The sequence below is a fragment of the Morus notabilis genome, unplaced genomic scaffold (genome assembly GCF_000414095.1).
Source record: "Morus notabilis unplaced genomic scaffold, ASM41409v2 Scaffold538, whole genome shotgun sequence".
Lineage (NCBI taxonomy): Eukaryota > Viridiplantae > Streptophyta > Magnoliopsida > Rosales > Moraceae > Morus > Morus notabilis.
This window is the reverse complement of record NW_010359796.1, coordinates 169,857-194,586: the sequence shown is the minus strand read 5'-3', so window position 1 is coordinate 194,586 and position 24,730 is coordinate 169,857. Positions and strand designations below refer to the sequence as shown.

General features: G+C 35.9%; 2 protein-coding genes across 7 annotated transcripts; one reads left to right on the top strand and one right to left on the bottom strand.

The window, feature by feature from the left end:
- The first annotated feature begins 3,005 nt into the window (after positions 1-3,005).
- Positions 3,006-6,820, top strand: LOC21405715 (SEC12-like protein 2). 2 transcript variants are annotated; one of them, XM_024163639.1, is made up of 10 exons: positions 3,006-3,352; positions 3,437-3,531; positions 3,886-4,036; positions 4,413-4,504; positions 4,647-4,698; positions 4,961-5,036; positions 5,141-5,261; positions 5,365-5,481; positions 5,574-5,641; positions 6,390-6,820. In XM_024163639.1, exons 1-10 carry the CDS (start codon positions 3,032-3,034, stop codon positions 6,488-6,490), a joined length of 1,194 nt encoding a protein of 397 aa, XP_024019407.1. In that variant the 5' UTR covers positions 3,006-3,031; the 3' UTR covers positions 6,491-6,820. The 2 variants fall into 2 exon arrangements, with proteins under 2 accessions (XP_024019407.1, XP_024019406.1); XM_024163638.1 differs by having other exon boundaries at positions 4,602-4,698; positions 6,390-6,816.
- A 729-nt stretch (positions 6,821-7,549) lies between these two features.
- LOC21405714 lies at positions 7,550-24,730 on the bottom strand. Of its 5 annotated transcripts, none has more exons than XM_024163608.1 (26): positions 24,459-24,730; positions 23,358-23,470; positions 23,132-23,258; positions 22,621-22,719; positions 22,413-22,481; positions 22,183-22,317; positions 21,915-21,983; positions 20,648-20,703; positions 20,362-20,521; positions 14,248-14,415; positions 13,557-13,641; positions 13,146-13,379; positions 12,948-13,042; positions 12,789-12,831; positions 11,672-11,829; positions 10,825-10,935; positions 10,367-10,435; positions 10,050-10,193; positions 9,699-9,773; positions 9,437-9,613; positions 9,253-9,338; positions 9,120-9,174; positions 8,852-8,977; positions 8,367-8,480; positions 8,000-8,116; positions 7,550-7,911 (listed from the first exon to the last, which is right to left on the bottom strand). In XM_024163608.1, the coding sequence occupies exons 1-26, from the start codon at positions 24,576-24,578 to the stop codon at positions 7,846-7,848; spliced, it is 2,871 nt and encodes a 956-aa protein (XP_024019376.1). In that variant the 5' UTR covers positions 24,579-24,730; the 3' UTR covers positions 7,550-7,845. The 5 variants fall into 5 exon arrangements, with proteins under 5 accessions (XP_024019376.1, XP_024019377.1, XP_024019378.1 ...); XM_024163609.1 differs by having other exon boundaries at positions 14,248-14,412; XM_024163610.1 differs by lacking the exon at positions 8,852-8,977.

Genomic DNA, 24,730 nt, shown 5'->3' with positions numbered 1-24,730 from the left:
ATAAATTTTTGACTCATCCCGGCCCCTGAGATTCACCCTGGGTGCCCTACTACGCGGGCCGGGGGCTTTTTGACGGTATTTTACTTTTCTTTGTCATTTTATGAGGCCATTTTTTCTGGCATTCCTAGAAAAATGTAATGATCGTGTCTACAAAATTTCATTATTTTTTGAGATCATTTTTATTTGATTATATTTTTTAAAGATGAAAAATCAAGAAAATCAAGAAAAATAGAATATTCATCAAAAAATAGTGCCGCTTGTTGCAGTAATTCCTCAAAATCATATATTAATTTTAGAATATAAAACAGAAATAAAAATATAAATTGTTGACCCATCCCGAACCCTGAGCTGGCCCCTGGCCTCCCACCCTACTACGCGAGCTGGGGGCTTTTGGCAGCGTTTTACTTTTTTTGTCATTTTTTAGGGCCATTTTTTTCTGGGGTGCCTAGAAAAAATGTAAGGACCGTGTCTGTATTATTTCATTATTTTTTGACATCGTTTTTATTTTATTGTATTTTTTAAAGATGAAAAATAAAGAAAATCATAAAAAATAAAATATTTATCAAAAAATGGTGCCGCTTGTTGTATTAAGTCCTAAAAATGATATATTAATTTTAGAATGCAAAGCATAAATAAAAATATAAATTTTTGGCTCATCCCAGCCCCTGAGCTGGCCCCTGGGCACCCTACAACGCAACTTGGCAGATTTTTGACAGCGTTTTAATTTTTTTATCTTTTTTTATGCCATTTTATTATGGCATGGCTAGAAAAATGTAAGGATCGTGTCTGCAAAATTTCATTATTTTTTTACATCGATTTTATTTTGTTATATTTTTTAAAGACGAAAAATAAAGAAAATCATAAAAAATGGAATATTCATAAAAAAAAGGTGCTACTTGTTGCATTAATTCCTAAAAAGTATATATTAATTTTAGAACACAAAATATAAATAAAAATGTATATTTTTTACCCATCCCGGCCCCTAAGCTGGTCCCTGGGTGCCTCACTACGCGGGCCGATGACTTTTTGACAGCGTTTTACTTTTTTTGTCATTTTTTGAGGCCATTTTTTGGTGACATGCCTAGTAAAATGTAAGGATCTTGTTTGCAAAATTTTATTATTTTTTGACGTCGTTTTTATTTTATTATATTTTTTAAAGATGAAAAATAAAAAAAATCATAAGAAATAGAATATTCATCAAAAAATGGTGCCGCTTGTTGCATTAATTCCTAAAAATTGTATATTAATTTTAGAATGTAAAACATAAATAAAAATGTAAAATTTTGACTCATTCCGGCCCCTGAGCTGTCCCCTGGGCTCCCCATTACGCGGGCCGGGGACTTTTTGACTACGTTTTACTCTTTTTGTTATTTTTTTAGGCCATTTTTTTCTCACAAATGAGATTAATTCCAAACACGGCCCTCATATCTTAGATATGAAATTTGTTCACATCGCCGAAGTGAGGGTCGCTGGCAATGCCAGATCAGGGTGCGACGACCCCAGATAGTGACCCCATGGGTCGGATGGAGGTCGCGACGAAAATCGAGACCCCTTGGGCCGGAGCTCGTGACTACCATTTCATCGCGAAACGTCACGACGAAGGTCCGGTCCTCATCACGATGGAGGTTCGATCCTCGTCCTGAAGGAGGCACGTTTGATGCTCGTTGGCAATTCCTCCAGTAACCGACCGTTTTTTTTAGAACTTTCCTCTGTTTTTTTACTATTTGATTAATAATAGATCGTGAGCAAATGAAGTTGTGCCCATTTTTCTTTCCATGAGACTGCGATCTGCAGCCTTCAACTATCAATCTGACGGTCTAAAAAAATTTACGATATTAATAGCGTGTCCGTACAAAACGTATTGACTAGCATCATTTTGTTATGGGGAGGACTACAGTACGAAGGCCACGAAAGTTTTTTAAAACTGTTTATTCAAAACAAGTGGTCGAAAATCACGTTATGATAGAAACAAATATAAAAACTGCTACACATTTGATAACAAGCTATTCTTTATCCAATAATTACAAAAAAAAAAAAAATGAAAATACTAGGAAAAAAAATCTCCGGCAACGTGAAGGCATAGTAAACATGCCATTAGTCTAGTGTATATGGCTCACATTAGTAAGTGTGAGTTTGTTGACAATCTCGGACAAACGTATGGACAAGGGAAAAAAGTAGAGTGGCAATTTGTGTTAATATTTGTATTAATTAATTTATTAATTATGTCAAAAAAATATTAATTTAAATATAATATATTTATTAAATGTGTTAAAAATATTAACTTAAATATAACTTATTTATTAATTGTATTAATCGTGTCAATCTTTATAATCAGTTTAAATTAATATATTAAATAAATAATTAATATAATAATGATTTATTTAATATGATCAATACAGGTTTAACATGTTTATTGATTAATTTATCTTTTTTTAAGAAAAATAAATAGATTTTACCTCTTAATATTAAAATTCACATTATTTATATTTAATGTGTCATATAAATTTTCATGTTATATCACATATTATGAGATTACAGATGACACATATAGTTAATCGTGTTAATTCGTGTTACTTCGTGTTAAGAGGTCAACCCTAACCTAACCCATTTATTAATCGTGTCAACCCGATTATAATCTAAACCCATATATAATAAACTCAAACTTGCTAACTTTGTGCGAGTTTTGAGTCGTGTTACTACCTGAATTGCCAGCCATAAAAAAAAGCTTCCATATTGTAGCTTTTTCCTTTAATTATTTATAATTTTAAGGACATTTTCTAATACACTAACGTACTAATAGGTTAAGTTTTATATCCTTCAAATTTATATAAAAACACATAAAATTAAAAAAAATACGTAAATTTAACGGTTAAAAAAACATAACCTCATTTATAAATTATCTAAATGACATTTTCCCAGTATGCATCACTTCTGAAGTGGACAAAATGGTAATTGTTCGTCCCCAAATTGGTTATTACGGTAATTTCACAGAGGCATTACTGTCTGTGACTCAGTGAGCGACTCGACCTTTATGCTTATCACACGATTCGAGCTCAAATTCAGACACAGAGAGAGATCCGAGCGACCAACAATGGCGAAGAGCAATAATCCAGAGCCTTCGAACTTCAGAAAGTACGGCGTGCCTTTCTACGCCGTTGCTTGGGTTCCCTACAAGTCCATCCGATTTGACTTCAAATCCGAAGAAGACCAGAAAGAGGACCAGCCAGATCGGAATGACGATCGGAACTATGTCGTTTTGGCAGGCGGCGGCGGCGAGGGCCGGAGCGGGATCCCCAACGCCGTCGTTCTCTCCGAGTTCGATCTCGCCTCCAATTCTCTCTCCGATCTGCCTGTGAATTTCCTGATCCCTCTCTTCGAATTTAGGTCAAGTTTTCCTCTTTTGTCAATCGCTGATTGAGTTTTGCGATAAATGCAGGTTGTTAAGCATGGGACTGGCTCTGATTTGCCTTATCGAATGGCGGGTCATCCCCGTGGAGAGGGACTCATTTGCTCATTCCCAAAATTTTGCAGGTATGTAAGGAAACTCCTTTTGGTCTTTCAGTGAAGTTATGATTAGCTTTAAAAAGTTGTTGACTTTAAAGTAGTACATCTTTAATCACTGTGCCAGTGAGATAGTTAAGTATAAGTTGAAATTCTACAAGGGGATTTTTCCCCCTTGAATCTTTATACTTCACCTGGTAATATTGTTAGACATCTCAAACTTTCATACCAAATTTTCGTTATAGAAAATTTTATTTTATCAATTGAAGGACGACGCTCTGCTTACTAAACGGAATGGTTTGTTAGCATTATTTATTTTCCTGAGAGCACAAAGAAGATTGTACTTTGGTAATGGTGGGTTAATAATTGGACATTCTCGTACAGATGGTTTGAGTGGGATGGAGAACGTAGCTCTGAAGGTCATAAACTGGGTATCAAGCAGTCTGAGAAAGAGCTTAACTTATTGCAAGACGTTGAACAACAGTTAGCATTGGAATTTAACGATGAGGGATCTGTACTTGCATCCGGTGGTGAGGTGGATAAGCATCCTCAGATTGTTGTTTTTTACTATGTATAGAGGGGGAAAAAAAAAAGGCCCCACGCAAGGGGAAAGTGAATTTACTTCGTATATTTGTTTTGTAATGTATTCTCAATTACTATTCTAGTTTTAGTTATTTACTCCACTTCTACATAAAGGCGTGATATTACAAAATGAAGAAATGCTACATCTAATTGATACAGAATTTAGTTTTTGCCTTCGTGATCTCTTCCAATAACTGGTGCTTTGCCTCTTGTTTTACTGCTTTTGCAATTCTGCATGTTTTGGAAAAGTCAATTAATAGGAAGAAATGATGATTTTTTTTCCCCGGAAAAAGCATGCTTTATAATTATTTGACTTTGTTGCAGTACAGAATGGCAATTTAAAGGTTTTCAAATGGCCTAGCATGGAAATTATTCTTAATGAAGCTCAAGCTCATGCTAGTGTGAAGGATTTAGATTTCAGGTTTGCAGTGTCACTATATTTAGAAACAGGAGATATTTCTTTCATATTTTTGCTTTTGGTTTTTTACTTATCTTCCTGGCTTAATGGTTTTGCTCAGCCCTGATGGAAAATTGCTTGTCTCCCTGGGAAATGGTGGCTGTAGGGTGTGGGATGTAACTTCATCAAAAGCTGTAGCTTCTCTGCCAAAGGGAAATGTGAGTAACTCTCAAGATGCTCCTATTCATGCTTTAACAATATAAATGGAACAGTTGTTAAATTCAAGAGTAGGAGAATGTAGCATACAATTGAATCCTACAACATTTTGATTGGTTTCACAACTCAGCAAAGAACCTAGTTTTCTGCTGGGACACCAGATCCGCTAAATTTTTGTTTTCATATTTTCTGTGTGACTTCACATTGAAGAAATCATGTGATTTTTTATTATTATTTATTAACTGATTGGTTACACGCATGCAGGATGAAATTTTTTGCTCATGCAGATTTTCACAGACCAATGAGAAGAATCTTGTTCTATACACTGTTTCCGTGACAGGTAGACAGAACCCATTTATAATTTTCCTGAACTATTGAATGAACTGGTTTTTTTCTGTATTGTTGTTTCAATAGTTAAACATCATGGATCTTTGTACGTAACAGGTAAAGGGGGAAGCATTGCAACATGGAACACAACCACATGGAAGAGGATTAGTTCTAAGTCTGTTGTCCGTGACACAATTTTAGCCTTTGATGTCTCTGCTGATGGAAAGTTCCTTGCATGGTAAATTCTTCACTTCGTGGGTTGTAATATCAGTGAGCGATGAAATAAACAGTGTTATTTTTTTTTTCCTTTAAATTTTCTCTTTTTCCCTTTGAAAATACAGTGGAACAACCGAAGGAGATGTTATGATTATAAACTCAACAAGTATGCGGACTCATCAAGTGATTAAAAAGGCACACCTTGGCTTTGTAACTGCATTGAGATTCTCTCCTGATTCAAGGTTATTGACATTTTCTTCGCCTCTGGTTAATTAAAAAAAAAAAAAATTATTCTAAGAACCACTAGTGAACCATGTGACTTAACTAAATACAGCGCTTTTGCTTCTGCGTCCCTGGACTCAAGTGCAAGGGTGACAATAATCCAGGAGGCGAAGGAAAATCGTAAGTGCCGCCCATATATCTGAATGTGATTCAGTAGAATGTCTATTGTATTTCATGGCAACTGTTTGAGATGTTCTTTACATCCTATTTCTTGTATTATGTGCCAACTGCTTGAGATGCTTCTTTACACTGTAGTCAATACATTCCTCACATAACCTTACCTCTCATTGGAGACCCAAGTTGGTTATTATCTTAAAGTAATTTGCACATTTCTCACTTAACCTTAACTCTCAATGGAGACCCAAGTCGGCTATTAAATTAATTTTAAACAAGTAGCAGCTCTAACCTCCTTGCTAGTACATTTAAATTACTAAATAATCTTTTCTAACAAATAAATAAACATGTATTTATGTTGAGGTTAGTTTGGAAAAGTGGAGGAACAGCAGGAGGAGCCATCTTTTAATAATAGTTTTCTGAAAGAAATTGAAATGGCATTAGGGAGCAGAAAATGTCACGTAAAACTAACTAAATAATAGTAAGTGATACTTATATAAAACGAAGGGATCTCAACACATATTAAGACACAGAGTCCCCTGAAAATTTTCAGGGTAAATGTGGTGGGGCTGCTCGAGTAACGGGTAGGTCTGGTAGTTATCCGTTGACATCACGGTAAACTTGTTTTTGTGCAGAACTACATGAATTGAAGAGAAGATCACGAGGCCTACTTAGTTCAGATATATTCTCATTTGTTTGTTTCAGCTCTTTTTTGTCTTTCTGAATGTAACATTTACTTTTGTTTCCTTTGCAGGAGAAATTAGCTTGTGGCTCATTATATTGATTTTCCTAATAGCCATTGCTGCATATTTCTTTAAGAATCCCCAGATTTTGGAGTCATTTACAAAAATATAGAATACCATCGCCACTATTGTTGGAAAAGATTTTGAAGTTTGCAATAGAGCTATGTTGTGCTATTTCTCTTCTGTATAGCAGTTGATCTTGCGTGGGTCGAAGTTAGGCCTCTTTCTACCTACTATTCGTTGACCAAATAGCCAGTCTTGGAAATGAGGTGTAATAGGATTTTGGTAGGTATAATAGGATTGTGGATAACACAGTTCTTTCTTTCAAAGGCAAAGATAAATGGATATCTATATGCTGAAATAAAATTATATCTTTGGGACATGATGCAAATTTTTATTCAAGTTTACATTTGCTGCGTTCCATGGAGTACAATATGAATGGTTTTCGGTACCTGCAAAGTCATTTTTGTGTATTACAACTTTCGATTTTTAAGTTGAAACACAGCCTTCTCATGTTGTAATGATTTTTGGGATATTTACTTTTTTATACCTTATATTTTGGGTTTATTAAAAAATGACATCTTCAGTTTTTTATCTCATCAAATATATACCTTAAATTAAATTTAATATCTAAATTTATACATTTCCAGTCACTCTTGATTTTAACTTTAAAATACCTAAAAACCCTTGAATAAGAAAATGAAAAACTCTAAAAACTTAACGTACGGTTTTCTTCTAAAAAATATACCATTAAAATGAGCTTTTTTTATGTTATTAAGTTTTAATTTATTGTGACATTGGTAAATAGAAGTTTTTTTTTTCTCTCTTTCTTAAAGATAGTTGAATCATTTTAAAAGTTAAAATCAATTATTGATTGAGATAAAATATAGATTTGTATATTAAATTTAATTTGAAAGTATAAATTTAATGAGATAAAAAAAATAAAAATTTAGATTTTAAATAAACTTAAAACACATGATATAAAAAATATAAATATCCCGTGATTTTGAATTAGAATACGAGTTCTGAGACAAGGACTTTATTTTACAGGAAAAAAGAAAATGGTAGGCAATGTAGAGGAAAAGTCAAGCATGTAATTAAGATTAGCTTTCCAAGTTTATAGTCTATACACGACTATCATGATCCAAAAAGAACAAAATCCGTAGTGGGTTTATTCATCAAATTTCTCAACCTGTTATTATTTTCATTTCCTCTTGAGAATTCCCCAAAAAGGGGACAACGAAAGTAATTGCTTTAAAGTTACAATCATAAAACGTTTCTTATGACTGGCACTGATCCTAGACCAGGGAAACAAGTGCTCGTTGGGAAGTTCCTGTTGAAAACTGTGCTTAATATGAAATTGTGTGGAAGGAGAATTCATGAAAGCCAGGCAGTGAAAAAAGATACTGCCATTGCAATATACAGTCAAGGAGAACTCTTCTTGCAATTAGAGTCCAGAAATAGAAATTAGTGTCGTTTTCTTTGGTAGAGTGAGTAACCAACAAGGGCAGACATCAAAAAAGTCCATAGTACCTGCCACAAAGGTCGCGTAAGTACTTAAATAAGGTTGGGAAACACTAATGTTACAAATGACTCTTCAAGAAAAGGGCATTGTATATACTGTATTGATTGTATGCCAGCGTTCAAGCCTTCTAATCCTTGATTGCATGTCTTCAATAACCCCTTCCATTGGAGAAATTTCCCTGCTCGGTGAGGATTCAGAAGCCGAACAGCTTCCCTGTTTGTTCCATCCACCACAACAATTATGGTAAATACTGGATATGCAACAGCACTTGCAAAAATATTAAAGATATGTTTACTTGGAAGATGGGTGGCTTATATAGCTCCAATTTTCTCTTTTTGGATGGAATGGAAGCCACTGATTTCAAGTCTTAATTTTGTGGAAAATGGTTATTGATCTGATTATATCATAACTACTTCATCTCCTGCTAAATAACAGCACTACCGTAAACATAGAAAGAAAATACCTGAGATTGAATGAATTCTACAAGCTCGTGCAACCTTGCAGCTTGATGAGTGTGAATACCGGCAGAATTCCTTTCCAGTGCAGGTAATCTTTCCAGGACTATCTGAAGATAACTCTACAAAAATTAAATAAAATTAAAACAAACGTCAAGGAGCAAATCAGGCAATATAAATATAAGGGAAGTCAAAATCTTGAAGGCGCCAGAAAAGGAAGAAAAACATTAACGGTTTACATTAAACAAAGGAAGAAAGCCCTTAGTGGCACAACACATACCACTTTACGCAATACAAGTGATACATATGCATGCACAATTTTATATAAAACAAAGGATAGATGTCGAAAGAAAAAATAAAAGGCAATAGCAGAGCGCACTTGAAGTCACCCATAGTATACCAGGAGTAGGACCTTATGACCAGATCTCTTCCACTCTAACCGCATTATTATATAAAAATTATACAATCACATAGTATAATAAAGGCAAAAAACCTTTGTCGTATATGAACCATCCAGTTTAAGCATTGAACCAGCAGTTTTGACTGCCTCTTTATTAACCCCCTTGATTTGTAGGTATGGACCAAGCTCATCTTGTAAATGATCAATCTCAATTAAAATCTAAATCAGACAATGAAAATGCAAAGATTTAAACATTAGAAACTTGAAATACGGTATACTTCGACTATGGGAACGTCATATGATACAAATTAATAACTACTAGAGCAAAAGATTAGCGAAATAATTCATAAATGATAATAACCTTTCCGTCTTGGTAAATGAATGCAGATGCTTCGATATAAGCTACAGCTTGATACCTAACATCACAAAATGATAATGACAATTGTTTACTGTAACATCATATGCAACAACCACCGTTAAAAAAGATAACTTACCCCAGGTTAAGAAGGCCAGCAACTGTACTGATGCTAATATCAAAATCTACTTTTGGTTGAATGATGAAGTTTCCTTCTCTTATTGGCTAGTAATAAATCGAAATGAAAACCCAAATCAGGTTACTACTATCTCAAAGAAAGAGACTAATTATTACAAGGAATGAAAAATGTTTGCACTTCAAACCTCACGTATCAACAGTGCAAATCTGCCCTCACATATTCTAACCCGTATACAATCACTTTCAGTCAACTGCCCATTAGTAGGAATCCCCGGAAGTTTGAAATATAAATCAATGAAATTCTGAACAGAGCTACAGAACTTTGCTGGATCAAGAAATTTCAAGATATCTTGATAACCCACCTGTTACCAATTGGACAACATGGAAAATATTTGTCAGAAGCAAATCAGATACACGTAAATTTCAGATAGTGCGACAATGCCCTACTTGCTTGTTACTCTTTAACACAAACAATGAGCTCTCAGGAGAAAGCACAGGATCAAAGTCATTTCGAATTTTGAGCTGCAATGAAGAAGAAAACAAATCTTTTAGTCATCATAAGACAACCAAATTCAGCTCTGAATAGTATTGTTGTATCAGTACAGTACAATGCATGCACTAGCATACGTCCAAAAAGGGGAAGGAATTACAAAACATTTTTAAGAAAATCGACAGTGTGGCTCCTGCGAAATCAACAAACAAATAATCTTGAAAAACACATTTCCTGTTGGATAATCTTCAAATAAACTACTCATTCTTTCATAAATAAAACTTTCGGAAAGCTCCCAATCCACTAACATGTGCATGAACAAGATGTGGTTCAATGTGCTGCTGAAACATTGGAAACACTGTCGTCATAATCTCGTTCTGGGACATAAAGTACCCCATTCTACTTTTATCCCTTTGAACTCGGGAGATAAGATGCGAGTGAACACCGCCAACCTGTTTTTCACGGAACAAAATAATGACAATGAGATTAAAGAGGTTAGCGATGGCTACTCTTTCTCATCATCAATTGAGGTCAAGTTTAGAGGGAGGGCGTGCGAATAAGAAGAAATTGATGAAGAACGGGAGGATATAAAAGCTTCGCAAAAGAATTAGGAAGGTATCCTTACAACAGCAATCCACAAGTCCAGAGATTTTCGGATATCAGGATGCAGAGCATAAACTCCTTCAAAAATGATCTGCTTAAAGAAAACAGAAAAATCTTATTAAGCGAGAAAAAGAAAAAGAAAGCTAAAATTCGGTAATTTTAATTAAATGAATAGTTTGAATTGCGAAATATAAGTGTGATTATCATAAAAACTGTGAGATGTATTAGACAAACAATTTTCTAGAGCTACATGCTTTACATACAAGTAATATATAATTCAGCATAGTATTTGATATATAAATTTAAATTTTCCCATTGTAGTACACTAAAATAGCTCAAAGCCAACCCATTCTCTGTTTACTTTTCTTTCTACAAACATGCTCTGTTTATTTTTTGTTCTTTCCAAGAAAGAATCATGACATTTAATACCAAGCAGCACAATGTAAAAGATGACCAATTCTAAGAAAATTTGTAACTGACCACCCCACAATCTTCTGAAACTTCAAGTTCCTTGAAGCCACTCCGGGCACCAGTCTCCAAATCAAAAACAGGCGCTTTTGTTCTCCGGCCATTTCTTATATCATCAATATTCTGCAGATGATTGTCTACTATTTTAAAATAGTAATACAACCTTCACTTTACTAGGAAACACCAAATAAAAGCAGTAACAATTCAAAAACTATATGAAAACAATTTGTTAGGCATGCCAATATTGAGAAAAATGGTTTCGACAATATATTACAGGAGAATGAAAAACCAAAAAAAAGAGCCCACCTTTTGTTTCTTATTCTCAGTTGAAACCTATCAGTAAGTCTCCGCCTTCATTACTCAAACATTACAACTTACAAAAAATCATTCTTAAATCCATGCAAATCTTTCGTGTAAAAAGACTTGACTGTGTTAATTTACATTTCAAATTCTATAAATAGAGTACCAACCATTGTTTAAAGCAATAGATGTTTTTTGTTGTGAATGATAGGTCTCGTATATTGCTAACAATTCAAAACATCATAAGCAAAAGCGGTCTCGATAAATTTATGTACAGACATCTCAGCAGATAATTCTTTCTCAACACCTGTATAATACCATAGTGTTTACTGTAGGTATCATTAAGCGGATGTTAAAGAGGAAATTGTATAATAAAAGGTTAGGAAATTGGCTCAAGCAAATGTGTAAGCCCTGTTGATTCGTCCAAATTTCTAGATTTTACAGTCTCCATAGATGCAAGAAGTCAATAATCACCTGACTAGCCATGTCTCACATACCACAAGATACAATATAAGAAATCGTATAGACTCCATGAGTCACACAATGATGGATAACTTACTTTTGAGAGCAAGGATAAATCAAGCGAGCTAAAGTCGTCATACTTGAAATCCTTAACATGTTCGGACCTATAATAGCTTTCGAGTGAAACAACTTCACAACCAACTATATTTGCCATTTTGTGAGCCAAACTAGTCTTTCCTGACCCACTTGGACCTCCTGCAACAGCAACATAAGCAATAACATAAGTATCTCAAGGTAAAATAAAGTCAAGATGTTAAAGAAGCAGGCTCCACAGACTAGAAAAGGATATTAGTCCCAGAATGTGAAGTTCAACTTCTAAACAAAAATTGCAATTGTGTAGTTTGAACTGATCATTTTTACATTAATATCGGCTGTTTTCCCCATTACTTCGTTTAGTAAAAAGACCCCACCAAAAATACAACCTTTTTTATTGCCCTCGTTCAAACAGAAATGATAAAAGCTCAGTGCATACATACAAACACCAAAAAGGACCGGCACGTAGTAATAACTCTTACAACTAAAAAAGAATGTTGATAAAATAGAAAATGGCTCTCTATTGAAAGAGAGAGAGAGAGAGAGAGAAGAAGGACCCGCACGTAGTAATAACTCTTACGAGTAAAAAAGAATGTTGATAAAATAGAAAATGGCTCTCTCTATTGAGAGAGAGACAGAGAGAGAGAAAGAGGTATCCCCCCTTTCTGATTTACATAACCCATCAATGAAAATTGCACAAAGACATGATCCAAAAAGAGTTAAAGGCAGGATATTGGTGAACCAAAACAACACAACATCCTTGTGCCTTCACATGAAAAAGATAAATTCCCAGATCCAAAATCATACGAGACAGGCTTGCAGATCAGGTTTAAAACTTCTCTCTTATCTACCACGTGAAAGCTGGATTCCCAGCCAAACAGTTTAAATCTTCCCTCTCATCCACCAAGTGAAAGCTTGACTCCCAGGCAAATGAATTATACAACAGATTACAGAATATACGCATGTTTATAGAATTCCTATACGGTTCAATATGTATGCTACAACAACATATGGAATGTGTAACGCTAATAGTAACTTCTTAAACAGGCAAAAATGCTGACTAGTGTAGACTCAACCACAAGAGGAGGGGAGGAGGTGGGGTCAACCCAAACCCATATTACCAATGCCAACTATAACTGGGAAACCTTTATTCTCCAACAAAGCCTGAAATAGTCAACAAAAGACTACATTAAAAAAATATGTTCAAGTTCTCACGATGGAAGTTTCCAAGAGGTTCATGTTCACAAAACCTTACTATCAACTTATCTTAGACTCCTTACCTGAATTGCTTGCACAGCAAGAAGCAATCCCCTATCCAAGTCATATGAATCCGGCATTGGAGCAAGTTTCATGGTATCCCTGAAAGTGGAAGGATCTGTGGTTGCTTCATGAGAGAAGTCTAAACATGGAAGTTGCAGTGTGCCCAGGAAAAAAAAAAAAATTATGACAAGGTCAGTCTAAACGTCAAGGAAACATACCTATGGTTGAGCTATCAGCACAATGAGGATCTGATGAAAGGAATTGCCATGTTGCCACTACAGGTTCCATTGTTGCTTTTGTTGGGGATCGAGTCCATGGCTGAGATAAATCCTCAAGCCTAGGTACGAGATTCGGAGTAACACGGATGGGCTTGGGTGCAGCTATTGTTCTGTCTTGGTTACTGGTAAGAGAAGTACTAGACACAAGTGGTGGTGTATTAAGACGAGGTACACCTGCACAAGAAATAAGAATAATCTATCATAGACCATAACAATAATGACGACTGCGAAACCACATACCAAAATTTCTAAGGAGAAGAAAAAGGAGAATGTCCAGGAAAAAATCAAATACTTTAACAGTAGAATAAACATTCATTATAATGCCAGACAGAAGAACGTCCAGTATGCAACCTTTTCTATCCAGAATCATTTCCAGATATGACTTAGTGATCCAAGGTCCCCCAATGCCCATCTTTAACGCTTCTTTTCCAACTGTCTACAGAAAATAAGATCAACCAAAATGAACAAGTTTTAGTGACAATTAGTCTCCAACCACCTTGCACAAGACTCAGTACGTAACTAACTTGATCCATAGAAAAAACCTATGAAGTTTGCACTATCACTCTACATGGTCAAATGATCGACCTTTATCAAGACAATATCTTCAAGAAGGGAAAACAAAAAAACAAATATAATGATTCTGATTCTTAAGTCAGAGATTTTCTTGTTCTTGATGATCTTTATGCTTAAAACTGGCCCCTCAAGAAAACATTCAAAGTTCCAGCACTTAAAATACAAATGTTTAAAATGCCCCTTCGGTCATGTTTATGCTCTTTTCTTGTTTTTTGGTCCACAAGAGATTTTTTCCTTTTGGGTCCACCGAACAGGTCCATGGATCCTCCTCTCTGTGCCCAAAAGATCCTTCTTACGAAATAAAATTAGCTTTAAAGAAGAGGATACCAATACAATATAGCATTACCATTGATCAACTGAACAACATATACAAGTGATGATCCCATAATCAGTACAGTAGTAGTAAGCCTTGGGAAAAATAAAACATAGGTAGTTATACTAACTTTACTAAAGAACACCAGGGTCATACTTTCCTATTTGTGCCTCTCAGCACCATGAATGTCTCCTCAAGAGTATCAATGGTTTCGAGTGACATTGATACAGTGCCATTATTGATTGACGTAGATGCTCGTTTGTAACTAACAACGACATTGTATCCCAAAGCAAGCAGCCCGCCTAAAGTCATACGTCCAACCTGCTTTTGATGTTAAAAGATTGGTAAGAGAAGTGTTAAAAAGTTTTTTTTACTTATTAAGGACCCACAAACTATGTAGTCTATAAACATGAGATTTTCACACAAGTTTCAATTAGGAATCATTATATTGTTGTAAAGCAAAAATCTAAAGACTTATCTCTTAATAAGTTAGTGGTAACATAAACTGCTTAAAAATTACCAAGAAGGCTGCTGATCTTTATTTTTTAAGTTTTTGCGTTCTTATCTAACAATGTCACAACAGCGTGAACCCCAAGCAAGAATTTCAGACCACACCAGTGTCACGTGTTTACTACCTTGTTTGTTTGCCTTCTTGTAAACAGGATCTTACAAATCATCTCTCATGACTCGAAGCACACTAGTTTGGAATTAAAAAATTCACCTAAAAAAGCGAACTTTGCATGAAAAGTTGAGACAAGTTATCACGGTATCAATCTGCTGCTGAAATTTGACACTCAATAGTTCACATGGAGGCAAACAAATTTCCGTGCAATGTATGGTCAAATTATCAATATATCTTTTTGCTCCTGGGACTTGGATCAGATTGAAAGGAGTTGGTTAGGACTTGGGAAGCTCAGATTCAGTAAAGAAAAGAATAATAATAACTAAAAGGCACGTGTGTTATTTTAGTTCTGTTGCAAGATATTCGGATATTTACCCGAATTAAGGAAGATTGTGTCGCAAGATATTCGGATATTCACCCGAATTAAGAAAGATTGTATCAAAAATAGGACTGATTGTGATTTGATCTAGTTTCCCAGAATAGTTTTGTGTATAGTTGTCAATTAGTCTTTATTTCCTAGGATAGTTTCCTAAAATGGTTCCTTGTACAGCTATTTATATGTATAACTGTGAATAATAGAAACTCACTCAATTCATGTTCATGGTATCAGAGCACTAGTCTGGTCCTATTCTCTGCCTCTGCCGAAAAAACCTAGCTGCCCCTCTTTAAGTTTTTCTGCCCAGAAACAGCCCAGTTGCCTAGCCGCCCTCTTTAGGTTTTTTTGCCCAGAAACAGCCCAGTTTTTCAATCATGTCTGACGACGTTTCCGAGTCTACTAGCAATCTAGAACAGTCTAGGAATAACCCTTAAACTGAATGGAGAAAATTTTCTGCTCAGGTCTCAATCAGTGCGCATGTATATCCGGGGTAGGGGCAACATTGGTTACTTGACCAGAGAGAAGAAGGAGCCTGTGGCTGATGATGCAACCTATCCAACGTGGGGCGCTGAAAATTCCATGGTGATGGCGTGGCTGGTGAACTCTATGGAGGAGGACATAAGCTCCAATTACTTGTGCTATCACACGGCAAATGAGCTTTGGGACGACGTCAATCAAATGTACTCGGACTTGTGAAATCAACCTCAAGTATTTGAATTGACCTTGAAACTTGGAGAAATCCGCCAAGGTGAGGATAGTGTCACTAAGTATTTTAATTCCTTAAAACGTCTTTGGCAGGATTTAGATCTTTTTAATGATTATGAATGGTGTGGAAAACGCAATCTTATTGATTTTGTAAATAGGATATATTAGGAAAGTTTGAATTTTATATTGTGTATCCCTAGGATTAGGGTAATCAGTTAGTTTCCTGATATCTCATGAATAATGGGTTAAGGAATAATCTAGGAGATTCTATTTTTGTGTATAAAACCCTAAGAGGACCGGCTGTATAGTATAATTTAGAGAATAAGAAATATTTTTTTCTTCTCCTATTTTCCCACAAATGGAAATCCCCAGAAGATTGTAATCACTATAAGAAAACGGTAGAGGATAACCGTATTTTTAAATTTCTTATTGGGCTTAAAATGGAGTTTGAAGAGGTGAGAGGCAGAATTATTGGTAGGCAGCCACTTCCTTTGATTGGAGAGGTGTTTTCTGAGGTCCGCCGTGAAGAGAGCCACCGTTTGGTCATGCTTGGCAAGAAGAACTCCGGCGGTAATTTTGAAAACTCTGCATTGGCCGCTGGAATGAGTACTGGCCGAAACACTGCCAAGAAAATTGATGAAAGAAGTCGCATTTGATGTGACCATTGCAATAAACCACGTCATACACATGAGACCTGCTGGAAGATCCATGGGAAACCGGCTAATTGGAAGGGCTCTCATGAAGGCCGATTCACCCGCAATGCTACTGCACATGAGGCCAAATCTGTCCCCTTTAACAAAGAGCAGATGGTAGAAAATCAAATGCCCTATCTTATCATTTTCCTAGTTATTCTACTCCTTGGATCATAGATTTAGGAGCATCTGATCATATGACAAGTCTTTCTCATTTATTTCGTACTTACAATCCTTGTTCTGGACATGAAAAAATTCGTATAGCAGATGGATCATATTCTTCCATAGCTAGTAAAAGGTTTGATTACTCTTTCTAAAACCATTTCCCTCAAAAATGTCCTCCATGTGCCTAAACTTTCTTGTAATCTGTTATCCGTTAGTAAATTATCTAGAGATTCTAATTGTCATGTTACCGTTTTTGAATCCTACTGTATCTTTCAGGAACTGAGCTCGAGGAAGATGATTGGCAGTGCTAAGCTGTTAGATGGCCTCTACTATTTTGAAGATGAAGATTCTAAGAATAAACGAGCTTAAGGCTTAAGTAGTATCAGTTCTACTCCAGTTAAGGATCAAGTTATGCTTTGGCACTATAGATTAGGGCATCCTAGTTTTCCTTATCTTAAAAAAGTATTTCCTAGTTTATTTAAAGGTTTGAATTATTCTAAATTACATTGTGAGAACTGCATTTTATCAAAAAGTCATAGAAATATTTATCCTTCAAGACCTTATAAGGCTTCAAAACCTTTTTATTTAATTCATAGTGATGTTTGGGGTCCTTCAAGGATCAATACCTCTTCGGAAAAAATATGGTTTGTGACTTTTATTGATGATCATACTCATTTATGCTGGGTTCATTTAATGAAGGAAAAATCTAAGGTTGAAAATTTATTTAAAAACTTTTACAAGATGATTGAAAATCTTTTTCAAACCAAAATTGGGATTCTTCATACAAATAATGAAACTGAATATTTTAAAGAAGTTCTTGGAAAATTTTGGACATAAAAAGCTATTCATTATCAAACTACTTGTGTGCATACACCTCAACAAAATGGTATTGCTGAACACAAAAATAAACATTTACTTGATGTTTCACGAGCTATTATGTTTTCTATGAATGTTCCCAAATATCTTTGGGGTGAAGCTGTTTTAACTGCATCTTATCTAATTAACAGGATGTCTACTCGTGTTCTAAATTACACTACACCTCTTGAACGTTTAAAACAGTATTTTCCTGAAACATGTATTCCTTCTGATCTTCCTCTAAAAATATTTGGGTGCACAATTTATGTTCATATACCTAGTAAAAATCGATCTAAACTAGATCCAAGGGCTGAAAAATGCATTTTTATTGGTTATTCACCTAACAACAGAGGATACTAAGTGTTTTAATCCACGAACTAGAACAACCATCGTTTCTATGGATGTAACTTTTGTGGAAAATCAACCTTTCTTTCAAAAAATTTCTCTTCAGGGGGAGAATCTAGAAGAAGGAAATTTTTGGGATGTTATTTCCCAACCCTTACCTAAAACAAAGGATTGCATTATCAATCCCATATCTCAAAATGAGTTTTTGAAGTTTCCCAATAATGTTTTGGAAACTAGTGATCCCGAGTCTATTATGCCAAACACATCTGAGTCCTCAACAGGGGGAGAAACACTACCGTTGGTTCCCAAGGAACAAAATACTGAGCTACTTGTTTATTCAAGGAGGAAGAATCATCAAAAGGGTAAGAGGCCTACCATCCCCTTAGCACAAGCTCAACCAGACACCCTGGGTAATGCATCTGAAAGAAATACAGGTAGTCTAGATACTTCCCTACAAAATCTTATCTTTTAAATCTTCTCTTTAGTCCTAATAAAAACCTGAGTCTAACATTGATCCTATGTCGATTTCTTTTGACAATTCCAATGACTTTGATATTCCTATGGTAAACTCTCAAAGAAACACTGTGCCTTTACATTTAAAATTTCTAATATACTTGTGCCAAGAAACATTCAGGAAGCACTAAATGATCCTGACTGGAAAACAGCAGTGATGGAAGAGATGAATGCTCTAAGGAAAAATGGGACATGGGAAGTTGTCAACCTACCAGGGGATAAAAGAACAGTAGGGTGCAAATGGGTGTTTACAGTAAAGTGCAAGGCTGATGCAAGTGTAGAGAGATATAAAGCGAGACTTGTGGCTAAGGGTTTTACACAAACGTATGGGGTGGATTACCAAGAAACCTTTGCCCCGGTTGCCAAAATAATTACATTCGAATACTGTTGTCCTTAGCAGCAAACTATAACTGGCCATTACACCAGTTAGATGTCAAGAATGCTTTCCTGAATGAGGATTTAGAAGAAGTTTTTATGAATCCGCCACCAGGATTTGAGATGTTCGGTCAAGACAAGGTCTGCAAACTTAAAAAATCTCTATATGGTCTTAAACAATCTCCAAGAGCGTGGTTTGAACGGTTTGGAAAGGCTGTGAAAAGTTACAACTATCATCAGAGCCAAGCTGATCATACGATGTTCTATAAACACTCGGAGAAAGGTAAGATATCCATCTTAATTGTCTACGTGGATGACATAATTCTAACAGGTGATGATCTTGAAGGAATAACAGACCTAAAGAAGAAAATGGCGTGAGACTTTGAGATCAAGGACTTGGGTATGTTAAAATACCTCCTTGGTATGGAGTTCGCAAGATCAAAGGAAGGGATCTTTGTGAACCAAAGGAAATACATTCTTGATCTCCTCAAGGAGACTGGTCTTCTGGGTTGCAGAGTAGCGGAGACTCCTATTGACGTCAACCTGAAACTCGATCCTGCTAAATCTGAAGGTGTGATTGACAGAGAGAAGTTCCAAAGACTAGTGGGGAAGTTGATTTAATTGTCACATACTCATCCTGATATAGCATTCGCCGTGAGCATGGTAAGCCAGTTTATGCACGCACTAGGACAAGTACATTTTGATGCAGCCTACAGAATTCTAAGATACCCGAAGGGAACTCCTAGAAAGGGCCTTATGTTTAGAAGACGGAACGATCTACAAATTGAAGTCTATACAGATGCAGATTGGACCGGTAGCACTACTGGCAGGCGATCGATTTCAGGTTACTACACCTTTATCGGAGGGAATCTTGCCAAGTGGCGGAGCAAAAAGAAAAGTGTTGTAGCTCGGAGCAGTGCTGAGGCAGAATTTAGATCTCTTGCACATGGAATTTGCAAAGCAATGTGGATGAAGAGAATACTTGAAGAATTGAAGATTCCGGTGCCTCTTCCTATGAAGATTTACTGTGATAACAAAGCTGCCATCTCGATTGCTCACAATCCAGTTCTACATGATAGAACTAAGCATATTGAGGTAGATAAGCACTTTATCAAGGAGAAATCGAAAGTGGACTAATCTGTGTTCCTTATGTACCTACTACACAGCAGACAGCAGACAGCAGACATACTCACCAAAGGACTACACAAAGGACAGTTTGAACTACTAGTCAACAAGCTAGCTATGGAAGACATCTACAAGCCAGCTTGAAGGGGAGTGTTGCAAGATATTCAAATATTTACCCGAATTAAGGAAGATTGTATTGCAAGATATTCAGATATTGACCCGAATTAAGAAAGATTGTATCAAAAATAGGACTGATTGTGATTTGATCTAGTTTCCTAGAATAGCTTTGTGTATAGTTGTCAATTAGTCTTTATTTCCTAGGATAGTTTCCTAAAATGGTTCCTTGTACAACTATTTATATGTATAACTGTGAATAATAGAAACTCACTCAATTCACGTTCAAGTTCCTTTACTTGAAACATTCTTGGAAACACAGCCATCGAAGTAAATTTCATTCATCCATGTGTCACTCTGGTCACTAAGATGATAGGTCTTACCTCAAACTCAGCTTTTGGCCTGATGATGAAATTTTTGTCAACAATCCTCTGGTCACCAAGAGATAGATAATACCTAATTCCAGATTGACGAACTTTGATCCAATCATTTATCCGTGCTTCTTCACTTGCTGAAGGGGGTCTAAGATACATCTCTATAAAACTGAAAGAGAAAGGCAACAAATGCTCATGATTCATGAAAATACAAAAAACAATTAAAGATTCTTTACTTCTATATCCTTAAAAGAACTACTTAAAGCTGAGATGGACAATCTGCTTGCACACTCACTTATCTGTTTCTGCTTCATATCCTTGAAATAAATAAGAAGACTGCCCATCTGGTGACTGTAGCAAAAACTCTAAACTTTAGTCAGATTAGTTAAGAATGTGAGAACCAAAACTAGAAAATTTCAAGACATAAAACAAAATTGTAGTACAAAACACAACCCAAGAAAAGAAATTTGACGTAAATTTATTAGAGAGTTCACACAAGGGTAACAATGCAAGAAAAGAGATGAACCGCGCAACACATCCATGTAATCCTAGTATATCTCTCTGGATAAATTTAGCATATATACATTAGAAAGAAGCATGTTGACGGGCCTCCAAGACTTCCCTTGCGTTTTACTTATGCTAGGAGGAGGCCCAAGGGGGCGAGCTAATGGGGAGGGAAGGGGTGACATGGATGGTGAAGTGGGAAAGGGTGTTGCTGACAAGAAAGTTGAGGAAGGCGCTGGAGAGCTGGGTGTTGGAGAGGGCGTGGATTGATAGCTCAAATCACGGATTGGACCTCGGGATTTGGAGAGAGGAGAGTGAAGAGGTTAGTTAGGAAAGAATGGAATAGAACGGGAGCAAGGGGTTGTAGGTGGATTATCTATCATTTTCTAAAAGTCTGCACTTAGACGAGCTTCTGCTCTAGGGAGTGCAAGGGGTCACTTGAAAACCCCCATATCCATCTTGTATTTCCTTATTTGCTAATAGATGCCACAATTCAGAACATTTTGATCGATCAATTTTTCTTTGAATTGTTGTGTGATTTGTTTCTGAATCAATTCCTAACACATACTCAGATGCTTCCTCCTCCATTGGGCATTGCATATGATCAAAAAGATAGAGAGGCAATGAAACAAATACATGCATCTAAGAATGCAACAAACAGAATATACACGCACTGATTTTCTCACTCTTCATAGATTATGCCAGATATTCTAACATCAACTTTATTCTCCTATCCTGCCTTTATACACATCATTTCTATTTTATATGCCTAATAAAGCAAACTAGTTATATTATTATAAAACAGACTCAAATTGAACTTAAATAGTTGTTTATCCTTGAAAACAACAATGTGCAAGTCTTGTTTCCTAACTACGTGAGTTTCAACATCATAGTGAAAGCATATGGTTTAAAATCATTGGATGAATAGTCAAAGTTTTGACAAAATCATTCGGAAATATAGCTCCCAGAGCAGCATAAATAAGGAAGGTGTCCATGTTCTGTGCATATATATAAGTAGATTGACAACTGAAAATAACACCCAAGAGAGGTGTTCGCACCTCACTTCTGCATTTTAGTTTGTAAATTGCCTCCCGAAAAGATGAGACAAAGCTGTTGTTAATTCTAATCTGCAGAATATACCAAATATGTAGAGAATTAAGAATCAGCAACAGTGACAAAAACAGACCTTGTTTAATGGGAATTATAGATTAGAGAAACTAGAAGGGTAATATTATGCGCGCGCGCGTGTGCGTGTGTGTTTGCACATGTATCAGAGAAGAAGATAGCTTCCTGGCCCCACCCAAGCAAAGAGCAGAAAACACCAACCTGTGCATGATGAAGGTCTGGCTCAATATGTTTTCTAAACAATGGAAAAATGCTGTCAATAAGGTAGTCCAACGAACAAGCATCTCCAATATCATATCGAACTTTGGACAGGAGACTAAAATGAACACCACCAACCTAATATAACAGATAACAATACAAAGAATTATGAGTTTTTTCACAATTAATTGAAAAACAATTCATTAGAGGATGGGGCCAAAAGATAAAATTACCACTGCAACTCGAATATCCAGCAAAGAGCGCAATTTTGCATGTAGAGCATAGGTGCCATCAACTATTACCTATAAATGGAGGGATATGAAGTCAGCACAATGTATAAATACATTTGATGTGGACATGTATGCATGCTCCAGTATATTTTCTTGAAATGAACTCAATGTTCATCACAATTATCATGCTAAATGTAACTCAGCTCCTTACCACTCCAGAAGAAGCACTCTTTATTGCTTCTGAACCAACACGCCTCTTTTGTTGATAGTCGAAAACCGGGATCACTGTATCTTTACCATTTGTCAAATCCTATTTCACCAGAGTTTCGTTACTAATGCATTTTGCATAGACACAAAAACAACATGCATAAATGCATAGCGCTCAATGCCTTTGATCTAAGACTATAGATACATCAACATACTCGGAACTTAAGTAAGTTGGTTTTACCAGACAAATAAGACTAGGGTTTTATTTTGAAAATAAATTAAAAAGTATATGCAACTTTTGGTCTTTGTTTTGGGAGTACCAATAAGATGTCAATATTGTAGAAGTTTGAAGTATATGCCATTCCAAGATTTTGCCAAATAGAATCTTTCATACGCCTTTTCAAACTATCTAAAACAACATAGACTATAAAAGGAAGCGCCAAAGTGGTCTGACATATTCAATTAATTCACTCCTGCATATAAAATAGACTGCCAGCATATAACCAGAAGCATACCTCGAGATTTCGAACTAGTGTCTCGAAATCTATTGAATCCAAATCATTCCCTTCATCAACTCCATTGCGATAGTTCTCCATCGACACAACAACACACCCAATAACAGATGCCACCTTTTCTGCTAAGCTTCAGGGACCATCATAAAAAGATATTTAAAAAAAAAAAAAAATCTCAACCGAGTGCAAGCAGCAACTATTTTTCCATCTGCAAAGAGTTCATGCATACCTTGTTTTACCGGAGCCACTAGGGCCACCAATGCCAACTGTTACGAGACCTTCTTTTTTCTCTCTTAGTTCTTGGATGGATTTTACTAATAAATAATACCCGTGATCAAAAGACTGCATCATTTCAAGACAAGCCACAATTAGGACTTCATGGTATAAGTTCTCAATGCATTGGTGATGGTACACAGTAAGATAAAAGTAAACAAATAGCGTTTCAAAGCACATTAAGATAGTTTAAAAACTTCCATTTTCAACAAGTACTATAGCATAACTATAGAAAGCCACAGAGGAACTTGTCATGCAAATTGCAAAACAAAGTTGAGAGGCACACGACACATAAAATAGATCTACTTCTAGTTTACAAGGACTACTTAGCAGATCAAACTACATCAAGTTATTAAACTACTGTTAATGACCAAATGTCAAAATTTTGTCATTCATCAGGGTTAAGTGGTTAAGTGCTCTAACATCAGTCATTTGGTGGGATTGTAAGGCTGTTTGTTCTTCTCAACAAGGTATTAAGTTCGAGTCAATCCCACCACGGTGAACGTGTACAAGGGCAATCCACTTCGTGAGAAATCCGTATGCTACGTGGAAATTACACTACCTTCCCACGACTATCTGGGTGCGCTACCTTCTATCCCTATAATCTTTTTTCCTTCAACAAAAAAAGTGGTTAAATGCTCTGTAACCACATACTTCATCCGCTCGACGTAGAGCATGTGAATAATTAGCCAAAAGTATGTACGAATAAGCAATATTATTCCTTAAATGCCAGACTTCATAACTATAATAAACAAACAAACTCATTCTTATCTCCATGGTAGAATTCATTTTACACCAGCTACCAATGCCAACGCATTTCCCGATTCAAAAATTTGCAAGCATCGAGCTAAAGAGAAGGGGGTGGGTGGGACTGGGAAGGCAATAAATTTTAATACTACTCCTAAAAACCCACCCGAAACACAAAACTGTCCAATTTGAGCAAAAAAATTTTTTAAAAAAAAATCTTCGGAAACCCAAAAGAAACATAAAGAGTCATTGGAGAATTCATCAAAAAACAAGGGGGGAAAAAAAAGAAAGAGAAAAAAGAATAACGTACCACGTGAAGTGGGAGAGATTGGAGGATAGAGGAGGAGGAAGAGGAGGAAGTGGAAGGTTGCTGTTGGAAGTAATCGCGACCTCCTTCTTGGAATACTCGCTGTACCACCTCATCGTCCATATTTACCAAACACAGATTAAAACTTTCGATTCCACCGAAATGAAGAACTTGATTTTGATTTTGATTATGATTTTTTTTTTTTCAATCGCTCAATTACAGGTTTTTTTTTTTTTTTTTTTTTCTGGGTTTGCTTGTGGAATTGAAAGGAATCT

Coding starts and splice junctions, on each gene's coding strand:
- LOC21405715 (XM_024163638.1), top strand. CDS start 3,032: ATGCTTATCACACGATTCGAGCTCAAATTCAGACACAGAGAGAGATCC. Junction 3,353..3,436: donor ATTCTCTCTCCGATCTGCCT/GTGAATTTCCTG, acceptor CGATAAATGCAG/GTTGTTAAGCATGGGACTGG. Junction 5,642..6,389: donor CCAGGAGGCGAAGGAAAATC/GTAAGTGCCGCC, acceptor TTTCCTTTGCAG/GAGAAATTAGCTTGTGGCTC.
- LOC21405714 (XM_024163608.1), bottom strand. CDS start 24,578: ATGGACGATGAGGTGGTACAGCGAGTATTCCAAGAAGGAGGTCGCGAT. Junction 20,704..21,914: donor AACTAAAATGCAGAAGTGAG/GTGCGAACACCT, acceptor TTTTTGCTACAG/TCACCAGATGGGCAGTCTTC. Junction 10,194..10,366: donor TGGACTTGTGGATTGCTGTT/GTAAGGATACCT, acceptor CGTGAAAAACAG/GTTGGCGGTGTTCACTCGCA.